Here is an 18535-nt window from a genome sequence, read left to right as displayed (position 1 = left end):
ACGAACTTCACCACCGAGCAGCCTATCGACCTCCAATCTGATATGTCTCTCGGTATTCTGAGCCACGTCGATGGGTCGTCGAAGTTCTCCACAGCCGCAGCCTCTGCTATCTGCGGTGTCTCTGGGCCCATCGAACCCAAAGCCAGGCAGGAAATTCCGCAGCATCTGGCCCTGGACGTAATCGTGCGGCCAGCTGCGGGCCCGCCGACCACACGCGAGAAGCTGCTTGAAGATAAGGTACGCGCGACCATCACACCTGTGGTAGAGACGTTTTTGCATCCGCGGCAGCTGTGCCAGATTACGCTGCAGGTACTGAAGTCGGTCGGTCAGCATGAGCACATGGAGTTGGCTGTCGCTCTGAACGCGGCCTATCTTGCGCTGCTGGATGCAGGGGTGCCACTGCGGGCGGTGTTGAGCGCTGTTTCAATAGCTGTGAGTACGGAGGGGGAGCTGACGCAGAACCCGAGCCCGGCAGAGCTGCAAGATGCCCGGAGCGTGTTCACAGCCGCGTTCAGCGTTGCAGACGGCGTGAACACCCTGCTGCTGCTGGATGGAAACGGAACCTTCGAGGAGTCCACGGTCTCCAAGGTGCTGGAGCTGGCGGAAAAGGAGTGTGTTCGTCTGGCGGGCGAGCTACGCCATGCGGTGAAGGAAAAGCTAGAAAAGGACTTCATTTGGAAGAAGTAGCGGTAGCCGCGCTGACATTACTTTTGTGATACCTATACATAGCTATCTAATTACGAACACTGGAATGGCTTTCTGAGAGTTAAGATGCTTACAACTTCAACTTTTCGAGGTTAGCGATGGTGGCTTCCAAAGACTCAATCTCAGCAGCGATGCTGTCTAATCTATCCTTGTTGGCCTTCTTCGCCTGCTCGTTTGCCTTGGTCTCATAGTCGCTGCTGCCCACCACCTTTTCGATAGCCTCCTTTGACTTTTGTGCCTTGTCCAGCTTCTTGTTGAACTTTTGGATCTCGGTGTCGATATCCACTTGGCCCTTTACCAAGGCGTGCACGTTGACGTCGGGGGTAACGCTGCTTAGCACACAGCCCTCTGGGATTTCAGTAGCAGAGCGTACAACAGTGACCTGGTCAATGGCCTTAATCAAAGACACGATCGAGGCGCTCTGAGAGTTCAAGCAGGTGAACACCTTGTCATTGTTGCCTTGGACTTCGATGAAGACTTTGCCGTTTTTGACAATGTTGTATTCAGCCAACAAAGATCTAGCCTCCTTGGTGGCGGATAACACTAAGTTGTAGTCCGCAGCAGATTCCTCATCAAAGAAGTCCTGGCGGAACACCGGGTATTTGGCCTTGACAATCGATTCGCTAGTCTCGGAAGCACGTTTTGGAAGATGTTGCCACATCTCTTCACTAATGAATGGCATGAATGGGTGGATCAATCTCAATGCATTATCAACCAAGGTGTATAGAGTGTCTCTGGCAGACTTCTTTTCCAGATCGGTGCCCTCTTGAATTAGGTACTTCGAGTTCTCGATATAGACATCACAAATTAGGTACCAGAAGTCGTAGATAGCCGAAGTGGAGGTTAGGAAGTCACGCTTGTCAAATGCCTCGTTCACAGTCTTAGCAGTGGATGAGAGCTCGTGCAAAATCCACTTTTCAACTAGCGACTCGTTGCCGGAAAGTTGTTCCTCGGCTGGTGGGACATAGTCGTCACCCAAACGCATCAAGGCAAACTTGGTAGCCTGGTATATCTTGTTACAGAACTTTCTGTAACCTTCAACACGCAGAATGTCAAGGTTGATGTCACGTCCACCCGTAGTGTATGCACATAGGGCGAATCTCAATGCATCTGTACCACACTGTGGGATACCGTTTGGATACGATTCTTTTTGCCCAGCCTTGGCCTTCTCAACTTCTCTTGGGTCCAAATTACCCTTCGACAGAGTGGCGTGCAATTCCTCTAGAGAACTACCAGTGATCACATACAATGGGTCAACAACGTTACCCAAAGACTTGGACATCTTGCGACCTTGAGCGTCACGCACCAAAGAATGGCAGAACACCTCGTTGAATGGAACGTTACCAGTTAGCTTGATGCCCAACAGGATCATTCTTGCAACCCAGAAGTACAAGATATCCCAACCGGTCTCCAACATCGAAAATGGATAGAACGTGCTCATGTCGGGAGTCTTATCTGGCCAACCCAAAGTGGAGAATGGCCATAGACCAGACGAAAACCAGGTGTCTAGGACATCTTCATCCTGCTCCAAAGTGTAGACCTCGTTAGGGAACTTTTCAGCAGCCTTCTTCTGGGCCTCTTCCAGATTACGGCCGGAAACCCAATAGGTACCTTCGTTTCTGCTTTGTTCCTTCCCCTCGATATTTACAAAGTAGACTGGACAACGGTGGCCCCACCATAGCTGTCTCGAGATACACCAGTCCTGGATGTTTTCTAGCCAGTGGAAGTATTCGGAAGCCGAAGATTTTGGAGTGATTGTGATCCGGCCATCCTTCACCGCGTTGATAGCTTCCTTAGCCATCTCACCTTGCGAGACCCACCATTGTGGCTTCAAGATAGGTTCAATAACGTCACCAGACCGCGAGCATGTTGGAATAACCATTTCATTGTCTTGCTGGCTGACGAACAGCCCAAGCTCCTGAAGCTTCTCGATCACTCTCTTTCTGGCGTCGAAACGCTTCATTCCCTGCCACTCAGGACCACAGTTCTCATTCAGTAAACCGTCATCCGTCAGTATGTTAATAATCTCCAAGTCATGGCGTTTACCAGTGTTGTAATCATTCTGGTCATGGCCTGGAGTAATCTTGACAGCACCAGTACCGAATTCCATGTCAACAGCTTCCGCATCGCAGACAATTGGCATCTTGCGTGGCAAAAATGGATGCTGAACAAACTTACCGTGCAAATGCTTGTAGCGAGGGTCATCTGGGTGGATGGCAATTGCCGTGTCACCGAACATGGTCTCGGGTCTGGTAGTTGCAATGATCAACTTTTCATCAGAGTCCACAACAGGGTAAGCAAAGGAAGTCAACACACCAAACTCAACCTTCTCATCATAGCCTGGAACAGAGAGCAACGTTTTCCCGGCGATCTCCTTGTTTTCTACTTCCAGATTCGAGATGGCAGTGTTTAGCTTAACAGACCAGTTGACCAAGCGAGACGCACGGTAGATGACGCCCTCCTCGTGCAGCCGCACAAAGGCCTCAGTGACAGAGCGCGACAGCTCAGGGTCCAGTGTGAACGCCTCGCGGCTCCAGTCGTACGAAGCACCCAACCTCTGCACCTGACTCTTGATCTTGGCGTGGTACACCTCCTTCCAGTCCCACACCTTCTTTACGAACTCCTCTCTGCCGTAATCGTGTCTGGTCTTCTTCTCGTTGGCCCAGATCTGCTTCTCAACAACGGACTGGGTCGCAATACCCGCATGGTCGAACCCTGGCAAGAACAGAACGGTCTTGCCCTTCATGCGGTTGTATCTGATCAATGAGTCCTGGATGGCAATCGTCAACGCATGTCCAATATGCAAAGCACCGGTGACGTTTGGAGGTGGGGCAGGAATACAGAAAATGCCCTCTGGCTTGATTTTGCCGTCCTTGGTCAACTCCGGTTCGAAAAACCCAGACTTGACCCACCAGTCGTACCACGACGACTCCACGTTGGCCGGGTTGTACGCTTTCAGCGCAGGGTCGTCCAGAGACTTCAGAATCTTCTTCTCGCCCGGGACAGTCTCGTCCACAAACTCCACCACCGCCTCTGTCTCCTTCTTCTTCTTTTCCTTCTTCGTCTGGTTCTTCTGCTGGTTGGCCTTGTTCTCCGCCTTCTTGGCCTGCTTGGCCGCGAACTTCAACAGCTTCTCCGCCTTCTTTCTCTCCTTTTCCACTTCCTTAGCGGTCTTGGGGCTGCCATCCTCCTTGAGTGGGTTGATGATGATCTCACCATTGGCATCGACCTCAGGTAACTGTTGCTCTGTGGACATCGCTACAGATTGGGGTCTAATCCGCTCAAAAATGCTTCTAGGTGCCGTGGATCGGAATAGCTGCTGCTTTAACAGATGAAATGAGTCACTAAGTAAGCAACTCCTCAGCATTCACTGGCGTCTTTCGCTGGTTCAGGCTTCATCAGTGGAGCAAATTTTTCGGTTCAAGATTTTATGTAATCCCAGGCAGGAGCGCTCTAAGACAACTGACCGACCAACCAAAGCTCACGATGTATCGCCTATCTGGCTAATGTGTTCGACTAAATACTTATATATCCATAGAATTAATGTCCAACTTGCTGCGCATGGGACATAGGGGGGTGGGCTGGCTCTGGTAGCTGCATATGGCCGTTGTGAGTATATGCGTGCTAATTTCTGGCCAAAAACTCGTCCCTGCGCCCCGCTGCAGTGAATTGCTCCAAGAACGCATTGATCGAGTCCAGCTCCTCCGGTGTCAGTTCGCAGATACTGAGCGATTCTTCAACTCTCTGCGGCGTGGTCGCGCCTGGGATCGGCAAGAAGTGGGTGCCCTTGTGGGTACCTGACCACGATCTAATCCAGGCCAGCGCCACAGCGGGCAGCGGCGGGGGCGGTGCACGAGGCTTTATTATGTGCTCCTGAAGGAACGTGGCCGCCTGCAGGTTGTTCGCAAGCGCGTCATGTCCAAAACGAGCAAGGAGCCGGCGGAGATCGCCTGCTGGCACGTCATCAGGAGTGCTGATGGCGTTTGTAAGTAGACCCCTGGCCAATGGGGAATAGCATAGAATGGGTATGCCCAGTTCCGCGCACGTCTGTGCTAGACCGTTGTGCAATATGTCTCTGCTTAGCATGGAGAACTCCACCTCCACACACGCAAGGTACTCGCCGTAGTCCCTGGAGATGGCCCGGACCTGCTCGGCAGTGACCTCGCTCAGGCCTATTGCACCGATTTTGCCCGCTTTCACATATTCCACGACGGCCTCGATGGACGCGCGTGGGTACAGTTCCCCGGGGGCCACCGCCTTGGGATCAAACCTTGCGCATTCGAAGATGTCGATGTACCCACCTATCTCACGGAGGCAATTGTCCATGGACTTGCGCACGCTCACCGGATCGCCCACAGGCTGCAACGTTGCGTTGTCCACCGCCCCCTTCACGCAAAGAATGACCCGTTCACGCGCTGGATGCAGGCGGAAGAAGTCCCGTACGTAGTGCAGATTAAGGAAGTCGCCTCCGTAGAATTCGCCGCAATTGAAAAGTATCTTACCCTGTTTGCAACAGGAAATAGCCTTCCGCATGCATTCGAATGCAGTTTCCGGTTCTGAAGGAACATCTCTCCAAGTCAGGCCCATGAGTCCATAACCAGTTTGCGAGCGGCAGAGCTCCTTCCGTAATTGCGCTGCGGTAGTAGTCATTATGCTTTGGTGATTCAAAATAGAAGTTGCAGATGATCGGCCTCCTTTGTTACACGCTTTTCAGTAGTTGAAGGTGCTATTTATACTGCGGATAGAATCAGTGTTCAGATCCTGAAGGGCCCAGTCATGCATGCCGAAAGGCCCAATGTCGGAATAGCGGGTCATTAAAGGACTGGTAAGAGTTAATAGGGATAGCCTCGCTTCTGACGATTAACATGTGCCTCATCCAAGCCCCGAATGCAAGTGGTAAAAAAGACAGTTGGTCCAATACATAAAATCTATACATCATCGAAATCCGTGTCGCCCAACACTTGTTTAACTATTTAGCGGTATGCTGGGGTGGCTTGCCATCTTTGGTGGCGTCGCCCGTAGTTGGTTCCTTGTCTGCAACGGGCTCTGGAATAGCAGCAGCCGGCTCGTCAAGGTCATCCAGCCGTAACTGGTCTCTGACCTTGACGACAGCGTCCTTTTCTTGCTGCTCCTCCTCTCTCATGATCTCCTCTTGCTCGCGCAGCTGCGCCATCTTGGACTTGTTTGTCGCATCGTCCTCTTCGACAACATTGACTTTGACTTCGTGGTAAAGCTCGTCTGGGATACCGCTCAAGACGTCGCACAAGGCGTCATAGAGAGTCTTCTGGGAGCTGATGTCGCCATAGGTGTAGGCCGTAGCCATAATCAATAGAGTCGATGGGATCTTTTCCTTCAGCCTCATGTTGAGCCAGATGTTGAGATTGTCGCGCAGGACAGCGTCCTCGACATTGAGGTTTCTGATGCCTCTAGAAGCGCACGCAGTCCGCAATTCTGCGGAGTTCAACAGGTCCACGCCCTCGTAGAACAAGGCAAAGTCGTCCTTTTTCAGCTGCAACATCTTGTAGCGAATACGGTAACGCAACATCACGTCAGTCCCGAATGGCTGGAGATTGATGTACTTCGCAATCGCCACCAGGTGCGGGCGGGTCAAGTTGTCCAAAACAGTGTCGTCGGAGAACAGGCGGGCAACCTGGATCAGCTGCTCGCGGGACTCAGGCTCCCCGGTTTCGCGGACGTGCTTGTAGAAGCTGTTGAAGATCATCTTCTGGGATTCCGTTATGTCGCTGGGTTTGAAGTGGGACTTCTTCTCCTTGATGATCTCGGACATCACTGCGCGCGTTTTCCTCAGGTTCTCCAGCTTCTTCTGCTTGTCAGTCTTGGACTCGTAGGTCGACGGAAGCATGTTGGGGAACAACTTGAGCGCAATGGGCAGCAGCAACTCGGCAAATGGAATAATGACAAATGCACTGAACGGTACCAGACGCACCACGTCCGTGGTCGTCCGCTTGAGCTGCAGCATCTCTCTGCGCGATAGCTCGTACCCCGCAGACATCTTCATCACCAGCTTAAACGATATCTTCACCTCCAGACCCAACAACTTCGTGCCGTCCCAGTAGTGCTGCGCTTCATGCTTCACCCGAGACCATAGCGATGGCTTGGGGGCCGCCTCTGCAGGAGAAGCGGGCTTTGCTGGGAGCTTCGAATCCGACTTTGGCGCCGGGCCCGTAGCCATAAGGCGTCTACCACTGATCAGATTATATCGACTCGCCAGTACCGGCCGCAAGGCATATGGGGTCACACCCTTGCATGGCCTAGTAGCCAATAGTATACGGGACATGATGCACTAGTGCAATATCTTGTTCAGAATACTTTAAGTTTTATTCAATTCGACGTAAATTCGAAAAACCAGTGACCGAAAGAGAAACCGGGTTGGAATGTGGAATTGTTGAGCTCCTCAGTTGTTGATGAGATGGGCTTTCGCTTCGGAAAAAAGCTGAGGGCAACGCCAAACCACAGGAATCACTAGGTACGTAGTCCTACAAAGGAAGAGAATGAGAGGCTGATCAAGTGCGCACAGCATTGCTCACCGCGTGTGCAGCAAGCGCAGGCAGTCGGCGGTTTATTAATATACTACAATGTTCTATGTGGAAGGCCCGATACCTTTCGCCCGGACAGTGTCGGCGTCGCGGACATGGACAGGCTTTGAAACTGAAACCAGGGGAGGAATCTAATAGCCGTAGTAGCCACTGCCGCTAGCTTCCTGAGTGCGCGCTCTGCTACTGGATTTCAGCAGGGTCTTGAACCCGTTGCACAACTGGATGACGGTAGGATAATTATAATCGGCCAGGGAGAACCCGTTGTGAGTAAGCTTGACGTTCCAGGTGCACAGTTTCGACTGTGCGTTGATCTTGAACATCAGGTAGAACCACCCCGGGTGCTCGTAGTTGAAGCTCAGATAGTACACGGACCTGTTAGGGTTGACGTTGGAGTAGTCCTCGATGAACTTTACCACCTCTTTCTTCGTGCCCTTCTTGAACTTCTCATTCGAGGTGATCTCGTTCAGAAGCTTGATTTTGTTCTGGAGGTACTCCACAATGACGTGATCCAGATCATTGTACTTGTTGTTGTCAACTATCAGCGTTTTGCCGAGCGCGAGCGGGTTTTCCTTGTCGAGCTCCAGGATGTCGACGTGCTGGAACAGGTCCTTGTCCAACTTCCAGGTGATGGCCAGATGGTCATCGCCACGAGAAGACTGTCTGATAATGAACTCGCCCCGCTCCTTACTTCTCAGGTAGTCTTCTGCCTGTTTCCCGTTGAAGGGGAAGTAGTATGGGTGGTTGATGACACGGTGTGTTCTCTTCGCGCGGGCCTCTGCCATGGAGATTTTCTTTTCTTCCTCAACGTCCTCCAGTTCCTGCTTCAGATTCCAGATTGTGGGGTCCTTGCTGTAGTCAACCGGTATGTATTGGTGTTTGACGTCATGGTCAAGGAGAGAAACTTCTGCGCTGATGTTTTCATAATCGATAAAGATAATCTTCGCAGGGTAGGTCTTACCGACTTCGTAAATATCAGATGCAGGGCGCTTTAGCTGCACTCCTAGGTGTCGCTGTGCGTTCACGATACATTCAACTTGAGAATTCGAGATACAAATAATGTCGTTGTGCTTGAATCTTTCCACACGTACGGGGATTATGCTTCCTTTGAAGAATGTCTTGTCTGTTTCGCCCGTTAGCGAGGTAAAGATTTCGTCTCCCTGAAGCGGGTGGAAGTCATTTCTCAATTCTTCAAACCCTTCGAGCAGTTCAAGAACGATGGTGTTTAGGTTGTTCAATTTACGCTGTCCAGTCGAGCGTTCGAGTTCATCCGCATACTCTTCGAGATTTAAAGACTCCAACTTCATCCTGCGATCTGGATCATCGCGTAATAATTCTATGAATTCACTCATAGCGCCCTGTTCTTCTTTTTCGCGAATGGCGTCTGGGTCGTACTCCAGAGCGTCAGCAGCCACCTTTGTTGCTAGATGGTAATCTTCAGGGTGTATTCTGGTACTGTCAAGGTGGTCATGCTCTAGATCTTCGTATCGCTGGTTTTTCTCATTCCAGGATATGTATAAGAATCCTGCAGAGTTCATGAAGATTGTCTTATGCAAGATATCGTGCGTAATCAGCTGCTGACGAGCCAAAAGCGGTTCGTTCAGTCTCTGCAGGGATTCCAAGAAGTCGATAGCCTTACGTTTACCCAAACCTGCAATATACTGCAATGCCTTCGCGTAATATGGATTATCGTTCGCTTTGTTGACCTCCACACCAACTAAATTGACTATATCAACAAAGGAGGTTTCCAAGGCACGCTTGAAGATATGCCGAGGCAACAGAGATTGGTGCGGGTGAATGAGTAGAGATTGCAGTTCTTCTTCTGAAAGGTTGGTGTATTCCAGTAGTGGAGAGTGAATGTAGCGGGCCAGAGCGATACAATATTTGACAAGGGTAGGTTTATTAGGGAACTCCTGTGCGCCACGCTCACTAGACTGATAACGAATAGCAATCTCATCCTCGACAAAAATTACTGGAATATTATGACCTCTGTTATCCACGATTTGCTTCTTCTGGATAACCTCCTGAATCTTCTTGAACAATTTTTGCGTTTTTGGATTTGGTCCATTGATTCCAATGACATTTGGCTGCGCTTCCTGGATAATATTATCGAGCACAGCTTCAAAAGCCTGTGGCTGATCCCTATCAAAAGGGTTTTGCACAATCTTGAAATCCTTTACAAAATCGCCCTTTCTATTCAGTAAAACTGCGATTATCGCATCGAGACCAAATCTACCCTGCCCACATGTGATCGTGAGTACTCTAGGAATTTTGGGTTCCCTAGGGTTTGGAATAAACGGCGCTTGGTCCAACTTAGACATAAATCTATGGCGCACGCTGTTCGCAACGAGTTTCTGACTAGTCTTCTTCAATTCATCCTTGATTTCCTGAGCAATATCTTCGAATATCTTCTCCAATGCCTGGTAAAAGGCATTACGCCTGAAGTTATTCCATTCAATGGCTATCTCTGACGTGTTCGTAGTTTCAAGGGCGATTTGGAACAAATGTTCACAGTATTGTTCCTGTGAAGACATGTGGATTTTGATATTCATTAAGTGCAAAGATTCAGCTTCTAGCATTCGCAAGAAAACATCTGGAGCGCTGCGGAAGTGGCCCGGAGTCCTGTTTATCGCATACTTGATGTCTTCATATGGTGATGATCGCTGAATCTCTTTTCTACCTTTGGTAGTCAGTACAACATCGACGATGTAATATTTGTAAAAGTCATTGCGTATCTTCTGTCTGACCTTCGGATTGTTGCCAATTTCAGCAGCAAAGTACTTCTGGACAGTGTCCCAGGCCAACTTATGATTTTTGGCGAAGACCTGCAAGTCTGCAGATGCAGCATCAAGGATCTGGCTAATGGACTCGGAGGGCTTTAAATTAGGATGGTCCACTACCGGATGTATCTGAGTTTCTGCTCCAATATTCTCCCCGATTTGCTCTGCGGTGATACCTACATCTTTTACAGCCTGATACAAAGAACTGGACTTGAATTTTTCGTAACTGGAGTTCTTTAGATGTTTCTTCGTCTTCGAAGAGGAATCTGCCAACAGGGCATCATTTATTTCGTGGGCATACCTGAACTCGAGGTAGTTGTAGATATCCTGCAAAGAGTTCAGCTCGGTCATCGATTCGTCGTTGAAATAATCATCCACAAGAGAATCACGGATACCTAATTGCTCATAGAATTTCTTCACGTAATCTCTCTTGTATATGATACTATGGAATTCGATATCATAAAAGACAATGTCCCACAAATCATCCTCACTTAAGATGAAACCGTTCTTATCCCTAGAAGAAATATAATTCCGGCGGTATGCATAAATGAAAGAAACCTCAAGATTTTCTTTGCTAATGAAACGGACAGCATCGCCGACTGCTTCACGAAACTCTGATATATCATACGTCGCATCGAAATTCTTATCCACAGCAATCTTGTCGCTGATCCAGTTTTGTTCGAGCAGCTGATCCTCTGGGGTCAACTGGCCATAATTCTTCAGGCCTGCCCTGAGTTCCTGATATCTCTCTGGGATATCAGATCTACGTATGACCATGTCTTCCTCAGTCATGAGGTTCTTTTTCAGATCCTGCATGTCGTAAATATCCTGCAGCGTAATCTTCTTCTTCTTCGCCTTCTGATCACTTGTTTCGTCATCATCCTCTTCTTGCTGATACTCATCCAGGTTTTCTAGATCATCCTCGTTCTCCACTGCAAGAGCCCAGTCATAATCATGGCCATCCCCAAAAATATCATACATTTCGTCTATCTTGTCCGAAGAGAGGCCGGTTATCTGTACTGATTGCTTACTACGCTGCTCCTTTAGTTTGCGACGCTGCTGTCTGGTGGCTTCGTCCTCGTCAGAGAACTCGTCTTCCTCAATGAAATCATCAAGTTCGTCCAGCACGTCCTTCCCGCCCGTGCGCAACCGCCGATTCTCTGTCCCTCCCAGGTGTTCTTCATCTTCTTCTTCCGAAAAAAAGTCCTCTAGCCTGTTTTCGTGGCGCCCATCGGTGTCTTGTTGTCCCTCGCTCTCATCAGGAGATCCCGCCCGCTTCAATCGCTTGAATCTCCCCTTGGTAGCGTCTGTCTCGGGTCGTGTGGTGCGCTTCACACCCGCATTTTCCATTAGCAGATCAAGGTCATCCTCAGACAACTTTCCATCGTCTTCTTCGTGCCTAGGCCGCCTCTTGTGTTTTCTGCGACGTCTCTGCTTTACAGACGAATCGTCTTCTTCATCGTCAGAGACAATGAATCCCTCCTTCACTTTCCTCGCCTCCTCTTCATCTTCATCTAGATCCTCGTCCTCTTCTGAGGAATCAAACACATCTTCTCCCTCTTCTTCATCGCTTGGGATCTCTTCCGTGTCTCTCGTCGCACCCAGGTCCCGTTCCTCCAATTCCCGGGCACTTGCTAAGCCTTCACTAGACATTATCCCGAGATTGTTGGTCACCTAACTAGATCTTAGCCTGTTTCAATGCTTTGCAAGTTGAAATGCGAAGTGGCACTGGAAACTTGCTGGGAACTTCGCTCTTGCCACTGCCTGGTAAACAACTTAGCCATGGTGTAGGAATAGTTACCCTATAGTCCTCTGGAAAAAAATTTGCATCTTCGTTAATAGTGATAGTTGATAGTCTGCTTTGGCGAGACAGAGGGAACCCCGTGATCCGTAAAGTGATGGTTCGTCGATAGATGAGCCTGAGCTGCTGAATTAATTATGTAGTTGTGTATTTGCGGGTATGATACTATTAAAACATGTATGTGTAGCTTCGTTCATTTGAATTTCTCGGCGGGCATAAGATCGACATTCATGTCGCCGTTCTCTTCGCGCTGGCGTGCAATCTGGGAAACCTCGCGCTGTTGGCGTTGCTGCTTCTCCATGGCGGCAACTGGCGCACAGCAGCAGTCTGCGTCAGCCTGCGAGACGGAGCGATCCTTCATGGTGGAGCACGACACTGTGTCGTCGAGCACCGCATTCTCTTCAGGCCTGTGGTAGCCACATGAACAGTTGCCGCTGCCGGGGCAGCCCTTTCTCTTCTCCAGCTCGCGCTTGAGGTCCCAACGCCTCACAAGAACAAGCTTGCAGCGGTTATAAAATACCTCGGCAGTGGCGAGACCGAACGCAATGGCGAAGATGAATGTGAGCACGTAGGACATTGCCACCAACATGAGCAGGTAGACGATTAGGGTCGAGAGAAATGTGATCACGAGCCGGACCAAGTCCTGCAACAGCTCCTTCCACGTTGGCGCAAAAATGTCGAACAGGAAGTGTGGCATGGTTGGGAAGAGAGGATTTTGGTGCTCGATATCGCGTGCGTAGATATCCGCTGGTGCAGAGGCGCTCTCCTTGCCCTGACCGACGCTGCCATCTGCGGACGGCTGCGACTTGCCAACGTTCTTAAACCACTTCACCTCTAGGCACCAGCTTATGAATAGAAGAGACTTATATGCAAAACAGGCCACCACAATCAGCACAAAAATACCGAACGCCTCGGCCCCATTGTCCGCCTTTAGATTCTTGAATAGAACCGGGTACCCCTTGTAGTTGTTGCCCAAGTACATGTTCATCATATGGACGCTGCCGCTGCCCCCGTGGCCACCGCTGCCAGAGCTTCCAGAGCCGTGTCCGGCATGCTCGGTGGCGCTAGTGGCATCCGCTGCTGTCATTGTAGGCATGCTGTCAGCGTCATGATGCTTCAGCATAGCGTGGCCCAAGTACGACTCCAATCCCATTTTGAAAATGCGCTTACTATTCAGGTACACGGTCTTAGGCGATGAATAGCCGGTAGATGTCCATGATGATCCAGCATTCTTTTATACCTTATAGCTCTAAATAACTAGTGTGCAGATATCCTCGAGAAAATGCGCAAATTGCTCGCGGCGTGCGCTCAAAAATCTTAACTTTCTCAACATGGGTGCCAAAAGTGATATTATTAGAGGAAAGTGAGTAGATTTTCGACCAACCAACGCGAAGCCAAACAGTATGTGCGTGCATTTAGCATCTTTTATGAGACACATTACCTAAATGGCGGACGCCTTCCCTGCGCAGAAGATGCTGGAACTGCGCCGGTCGACGAGTGTGTTATAGAATTAGTATTCAGAATGGCAGGCTGGGTGCCTGATCGTTTCCTTGCCATCGTAACGTCCCTTCCACCGCTGGGAGGGCGAGAAGTTTGTAATCTTTTGTTGTTTCCGATGCGAACGGCACTCACAGCTAGCGATTTCCGTTTTTCACCAGCTGATTCAGGTATCGGGTGCGTAGCCGCCCGAGCCTTGACAGTGCCGCCCAGATTCGCAACCATGTGCTTCTGGCCCGTGAGATCGTGATTCCTTATCTGCTGCAAGATTGAGTAGCGTCGTCTGCCTTTCGCGTTATTGCTGCGGGCGACAGGAGGCGGCGCATGGGGCGGCTGCCCCATGACTGTAGGATTCGAAACGAACGACGCAGCTGTGTTGTCATCTTCTTCCTCCTCTGAGATAGTGCGGACGGGCGCCACGACGCTCCTAGTTGACACCATGGGCGGCTTTGGAAGCTGGAACTTCTGTTTGGAGGTGTTCGGCTCTTTTTCCTTCAGGACCAGCGAAGGCGCCTGTGCCGTTCCTTGTAGATCCGCAAGCAATTGTTGCTTCTCCTCCTTCAGGCGCGCTAGTTCCTTACTGATGCCCAGCTCGCGTGCAGTATGGTGCGGCATATTCGGGAAATCAACGCACCACGAGTTGCACATCAGGCCATATAGCAGTGCGCTAACCGATTCATTGAGGTCCACCAGCGATTCGTGGATGAAGTTCATGTGCGTGAGGTTGGCGTCGAGTGTGATCATCGAGTCCTTCAACTCTTGGACTTGTGGCAATAGTAACGTGTCGACCAGCGTCGCTTCCCGTAGTTCTCCGTTCGAGGCCTTGTTATTACCGATCCCGCTGCCAGCGGGATGCTCGCTGCTTCCCCCGAACGAAGATCTGCGAGAGCCTGGGTTGCTGGAGATCGAGAGCCGGTACTCTGTTGCGGCCTTGCTCTCGCGTACACTCTCTTTAGACATTACTGTATCGGCTGCCGATGTGTCTGCATGTGTAACTTCGTCTCGCTGCGAAGTTGCCTTGTTCTCGTGCCGCAGACGCGAACACAAAAGCACGTGATATAGAGAAAGCTATAACGGCTGTATTTACATGGGTATGAAAGGCATGTATATGGTCATGATCTCTTATGTGTTCTTCCTTGCATGCTTTAGCTTGGAGCGCTTCAGTTGGCTCTGTGAAACAGCGCTGCCTCTGGAACCTCTGATAGCGAAACAGAGAAGCAAGGTGCTAAAAAAGGAAAGCCCAAACCAGGTCAGCATGTACTGGGTGTGGGTATTCCGCAATTCGACTGCTGGCACCTTGCCAACAGGAACGCCCTCGCGCATAAACTGAAACTCGCTGTATTCAATGGCATCTGACTGCCTCGACTGCACAGGCGTGGAAGCAGGAATAGCATTCCCTTCCTTCTCTGAGACTGTGCTGCCACTATTCGTGTTCCAGAACTTCCACCAGCTCGTTCCGCGGACGCCATTGGATTGTGCGGCTGCCGCGTCGCTATCCGCAACCGGCCAATGGTGATTGTGGAAGTCCTCGATCGCCTGCAGGTGCACAGGCAGCGTGCCGGTGGCAGCGGCCATGGCGGGGATATCGGCCACTTGCCATACTCGGCTCTCCTCGTCGGTTTTATCCCACTGGAAGCGGCCCTTGGGCAGCGCCTTGCGCACGAGGCACACCACCTCCACGTTGTCGCCTCGTGGTACCGAAAGGTGCTGGAGGCCGCGCTGGGTGGGCAGCACGCGGTCCTCGCTGACCCAGCCCCGCTCTATGAGCAACCGCTCGCCTGTGTCTTTGCGGATGAAAGGCGTGAACAGCAGGTAGCCCTTGACGCCGTTGCGCACGCGTGGGCCCACAAATATCTCCTCCTCGTGTCTGAACGCGCCCTTGACAACCACGCGCCGGTACTCCCACTGCTCACACATCTCGGGCGTGAACTTTTGCGGCAACGGGACCGGCCTGTACGTCAGCTGGTCCTCGCACTTCGCAATTAGCTCGGTCTTCCACTTCAACCTTCGCAGCTGCCACATGCCGAGGTAGAACGACACCACGGGGATCGCGCACATCAGCGTCAAAAAGAACCGCCTGGCCCATGGGTGGTCCCCGCGCTCGTGGTCCTCCGGCGTCTTGCTCGTGTGGATGGGCTTCCAATCAACGGTAGATGTCTTCACGCCCCGCACCTGATAGCGCGCCAACGACAGTTGGTGCCGCTGGAAAGCGCAGCGACGTAGCGACGGTGTGATGCCTGCAAACTTCAACATGCCTGCACTGTCTCTTGCTTCAACCTTCGCTGCGACTGAGGCGAGCAGGGATGGTGGTGGTCATTGGCATTTTCCTTTTTTCATTCGCCGCACGGTAGTGCATCGCGATCGAGAGAGATGATATGGTTACTATATTATGTACAGGTCGGATATGTATCACTGCAGGACTGGCAGCCGGTAGACCCACAGGGCAGCTAGTCGGAGGAGTAGTAGACTTTGCGCACATCTACCAACTTCTTGCCTCTGCTGTAGGCGATCTCCTCCAAGGTCTTCTGCGACTTGGTGAGCGCCTCCAGCGTGCCCTTGGCGATGTTCATTTCGTTTCTAGACTTGTAGACCTTCCCGCTGAGATCCTTGATGCCGGCACACTCGCAAATCTCATAAATCACGTGGTTGACTCGGAGACCAAAGCCCGGCTTCGCAGAGCGCAGGTGCAGCTTGACGCCGTGGAAGCGGAAGTCGATGTCGCCAAAGATGGTGCGGTTCTCGTAGCGGGGGATGTGTTTCAGGTTCTTGATGGCGTTCCAGTGCGCTTTCTTGATGGACTCCGAGACGTCCTCGCGCGACTTGCCCTCGCCCAGCCCGACCATGCCGTTGCGGTCGCCCACAACCACCAGCGAGTAGAACGACGCGATCTTGCCCTTGGCGGTCTGGTTGGACACGCGCTTGACTACCAGCGGGCGCATCACGAGCTTGCGCGTGATGTACTCCGCGTCCAGGCCCGTCTGGCGCGCAATCCCGCGCGCAATTGCCGCCATGTTGGAACCGCCGGTCGTCAGCAGCGCCGCGCCGCGCGGCACCTCCAGGCGCTCTGGTAGGGGCTGGTGCTGCTGGTCCGGCCGGAACGCAGTCAGCGGCCCGTCGGCGTGCTGGTGCGGAAGCCCGGGCTTGTAGTCCCAGAACGGGTCCAGCTTCGAGAAGTCGTCCAGATACGGCGGCGCAAACTCCACGTTCGAGCTCAGGCGGTACTCCGCGTCGTCCGGGATCGCCTGCTCGCCGAGCTCGATCGATTTCAGCAGCTCCTGGGGGTAGTACTGTGCCAGCATGCTCTTGTACGCATCCTTCGTACCTGTGCTCGGACGCATGGCGTCCTGGGCCATCCGCCGCGGCACCGCACACGATAGAGCTCTCCTGAGGAACAGCATACTCGCTCTCGGCTTCTCTGCAAGGGCCTGATGTGTCGATACCTCTTCTTAACTCTCTCCAGCGTCCTCCTCACGCAGACGATAAAATTTGACCGTCTCGCCAAAGGCCGGGTAATGTCTACACCCATGCATTATTTGATTACGTAATTCATACAGCAACCGCCAGCTGCCCGCCGACTCGAAGAGATACACACGCAGCAGCGCAGGCTACTTGCGCGCGCAGGCTCGGCAGATGGACTTGGGATCGCTAGCTAGATTCCTACCCTCGCCCTGAATTAGCACCTTCTTATCCTTGCGGGTGGGCACGTACTTGTAGTTGGGATACTTCCTCATGTGTTCTTCCTTCTCGCGCTTGGCGAAGTCAAGCCACTTCTGGCGCTCCTCCGGGGACAGCGAGCGCCAACGCTGGCCGATGTCTACTGAGACCTGCGAGTTGGTCTTGAACGAGCCATTGCCGCGCTCGGACTGTTTTATGCGCTCCTGGGGGAACAGCTGCTGGTGCCAGTGCTGGCGGAAAAGGATGAATGCATTGCGCGGCCGCGGTATATGACACTGTCGCTGTGACTTGCGATGTTTGTATTTTTGGCCGCACGTGCAGCGCAGCTCGGCGTCGTCGTCGGGCTCGCGGTCGCTCCCGGTGCCCGCGGCCTGCGCGGCCGCGAGCGGCGGCGGCAGCCCCGGCGGCGGCGCGCGCGCGTGTGCTGCGGCCGGCGGGAGGGCGCGGGGCGCGTGCGGCAGCGGCGTGTGCGGCGGCAGCACCGCGGAATGCAGGCTGGCCGGCTGCGGGAGCACGGCCAGCGGCGGGAGGGCAGCCGAGCTGCTCGCGGTGGACGGGGGGGTCAGCGGCGAGACCGGCACGGTGTACTCGCCGTGCACCGCGTAAGTGCCCGCGCAGTACTCGCCCGTGCGCAGCGGCTCCGCGGCCGTGTACGCGACGCTGGGCGCAGCAAACCCGGACGAGCGCGCCACCATCGGGAACACCTGCGCCGACCGGTACGCGCCGCACTGGCTGAAGGACTGCGGGCCCGCCGGCAGGACCTTGGGTGCGCGCTCCTCCGGCGCCCTCTGCAGCCCCGGCGGCGGCAGGGGCCGGCGCTGCTCCTCCCCGCTGCGCCGGCGCGGCGCCGGCGCACATCCGTCGCCGTCGCCGGCCGCCTGCTCGCTCGGGATTTGCGTCAAGATGTGCGAGATGGAGGGCAGCCTCAAATTCGAGTCCATGCTGGTTGGGCGGCGCGGCGTGGAAACCGACAAGACGGCCAGGCAGCGGTGGCACAAATTTATCTATGTGGTCCGTGGACTGTCGCAGCGGGTACCTGGGCGCGCGGACTATCTGGGCTTGTGACTCGGTGCTGTGCGTTGCGTGTGTTCCACGGACGAAAAACGAGTGTGTGCCAACAGTCGACGGTAGCAACAGCGGGCTGTGTTTGTTTTGTGTGGTAGGCAGATGCAGTAAATCTGCACCGTGCACAGTATATATACGGGGGCGCGGGTCTCTATGGCGCGGCCAGCTTATATACGTACGCTGCTGTATCCTTCGCCAGATACCACGCACGCGCGGCAGAAATGCCTGCGTTCGCCGCCGCCATTATAACTCCAGAGAAGTCCGCCGGCAACATATATAGGCGAGCGAACGAACAAAGGACGGAGAAACCGGCAGCAGAACGGCGCAGGAAAAAAACCGGCAGCGCAGACCTTATCCATCCTGCACGCCACACCGCCGTTTAGTCTTGGTTGTATTTTTTGGCCTCTCGTGGCTTACGAATAAGATGTATTATTGGGACGCTTCTTCGAAGTAGCAGG

At 52.8% G+C, this 18535-nt stretch overlaps 10 protein-coding genes across 10 annotated transcripts; 1 reads left to right on the top strand and 9 right to left on the bottom strand.

The window, feature by feature from the left end:
- Positions 1-42: 42 nt before the first annotated feature.
- RRP46 (exosome non-catalytic core subunit RRP46) lies at positions 43-687 on the top strand (the record flags this gene model as incomplete). Its single annotated transcript, NM_207929.2, has 1 exon — positions 43-687. The coding sequence occupies one exon, from the start codon at positions 43-45 to the stop codon at positions 685-687; it is 645 nt and encodes a 214-aa protein (NP_982576.2).
- An 88-nt stretch (positions 688-775) lies between these two features.
- VAS1 (valine--tRNA ligase) lies at positions 776-4072 on the bottom strand (the record flags this gene model as incomplete). The annotated part of the gene is made up of 1 exon (NM_207928.1): positions 776-4072. The coding sequence occupies one exon, from the start codon at positions 4070-4072 to the stop codon at positions 776-778; it is 3297 nt and encodes a 1098-aa protein (NP_982575.1).
- Positions 4073-4329: 257 nt separating this feature from the next.
- AGOS_AAR033W (pyridoxine 4-dehydrogenase) lies at positions 4330-5355 on the bottom strand (the record flags this gene model as incomplete). The annotated part of the gene is made up of 1 exon (NM_207927.1): positions 4330-5355. One exon carries the CDS (start codon positions 5353-5355, stop codon positions 4330-4332), a length of 1026 nt encoding a protein of 341 aa, NP_982574.1.
- A 319-nt stretch (positions 5356-5674) lies between these two features.
- Positions 5675-7003, bottom strand: YLH47 (Ylh47p; the record flags this gene model as incomplete). The annotated part of the gene is made up of 1 exon (NM_207926.2): positions 5675-7003. The coding sequence occupies one exon, from the start codon at positions 7001-7003 to the stop codon at positions 5675-5677; it is 1329 nt and encodes a 442-aa protein (NP_982573.2).
- A 390-nt stretch (positions 7004-7393) lies between these two features.
- Positions 7394-11692, bottom strand: SPT6 (chromatin-remodeling histone chaperone SPT6; the record flags this gene model as incomplete). Its single annotated transcript, NM_207925.2, has 1 exon — positions 7394-11692. The coding sequence occupies one exon, from the start codon at positions 11690-11692 to the stop codon at positions 7394-7396; it is 4299 nt and encodes a 1432-aa protein (NP_982572.2).
- Positions 11693-12033: 341 nt separating this feature from the next.
- CTR1 (high-affinity Cu transporter CTR1) lies at positions 12034-12993 on the bottom strand (the record flags this gene model as incomplete). The annotated part of the gene is made up of 1 exon (NM_207924.1): positions 12034-12993. The coding sequence occupies one exon, from the start codon at positions 12991-12993 to the stop codon at positions 12034-12036; it is 960 nt and encodes a 319-aa protein (NP_982571.1).
- A 284-nt stretch (positions 12994-13277) lies between these two features.
- Positions 13278-14297, bottom strand: DAM1 (Dam1p; the record flags this gene model as incomplete). Its single annotated transcript, NM_207923.2, has 1 exon — positions 13278-14297. The coding sequence occupies one exon, from the start codon at positions 14295-14297 to the stop codon at positions 13278-13280; it is 1020 nt and encodes a 339-aa protein (NP_982570.2).
- A 162-nt stretch (positions 14298-14459) lies between these two features.
- SHY1 (cytochrome oxidase assembly protein SHY1) lies at positions 14460-15590 on the bottom strand (the record flags this gene model as incomplete). The annotated part of the gene is made up of 1 exon (NM_207922.1): positions 14460-15590. The coding sequence occupies one exon, from the start codon at positions 15588-15590 to the stop codon at positions 14460-14462; it is 1131 nt and encodes a 376-aa protein (NP_982569.1).
- A 194-nt stretch (positions 15591-15784) lies between these two features.
- Positions 15785-16735, bottom strand: MRPS5 (mitochondrial 37S ribosomal protein uS5m; the record flags this gene model as incomplete). The annotated part of the gene is made up of 1 exon (NM_207921.2): positions 15785-16735. One exon carries the CDS (start codon positions 16733-16735, stop codon positions 15785-15787), a length of 951 nt encoding a protein of 316 aa, NP_982568.2.
- A 207-nt stretch (positions 16736-16942) lies between these two features.
- Positions 16943-17953, bottom strand: AGOS_AAR026W (HMG-box domain-containing protein; the record flags this gene model as incomplete). The annotated part of the gene is made up of 1 exon (NM_207920.2): positions 16943-17953. One exon carries the CDS (start codon positions 17951-17953, stop codon positions 16943-16945), a length of 1011 nt encoding a protein of 336 aa, NP_982567.2.
- Positions 17954-18535: the final 582 nt, after the last annotated feature.

This window comes from Eremothecium gossypii, chromosome I (assembly GCF_000091025.4).
Source record: "Eremothecium gossypii ATCC 10895 chromosome I, complete sequence".
Lineage (NCBI taxonomy): Eukaryota > Fungi > Ascomycota > Saccharomycetes > Saccharomycetales > Saccharomycetaceae > Eremothecium > Eremothecium gossypii.
The sequence above is the reverse complement of the archived record's forward strand: the minus strand, read 5'-3'. Positions and strand labels throughout refer to the sequence as shown.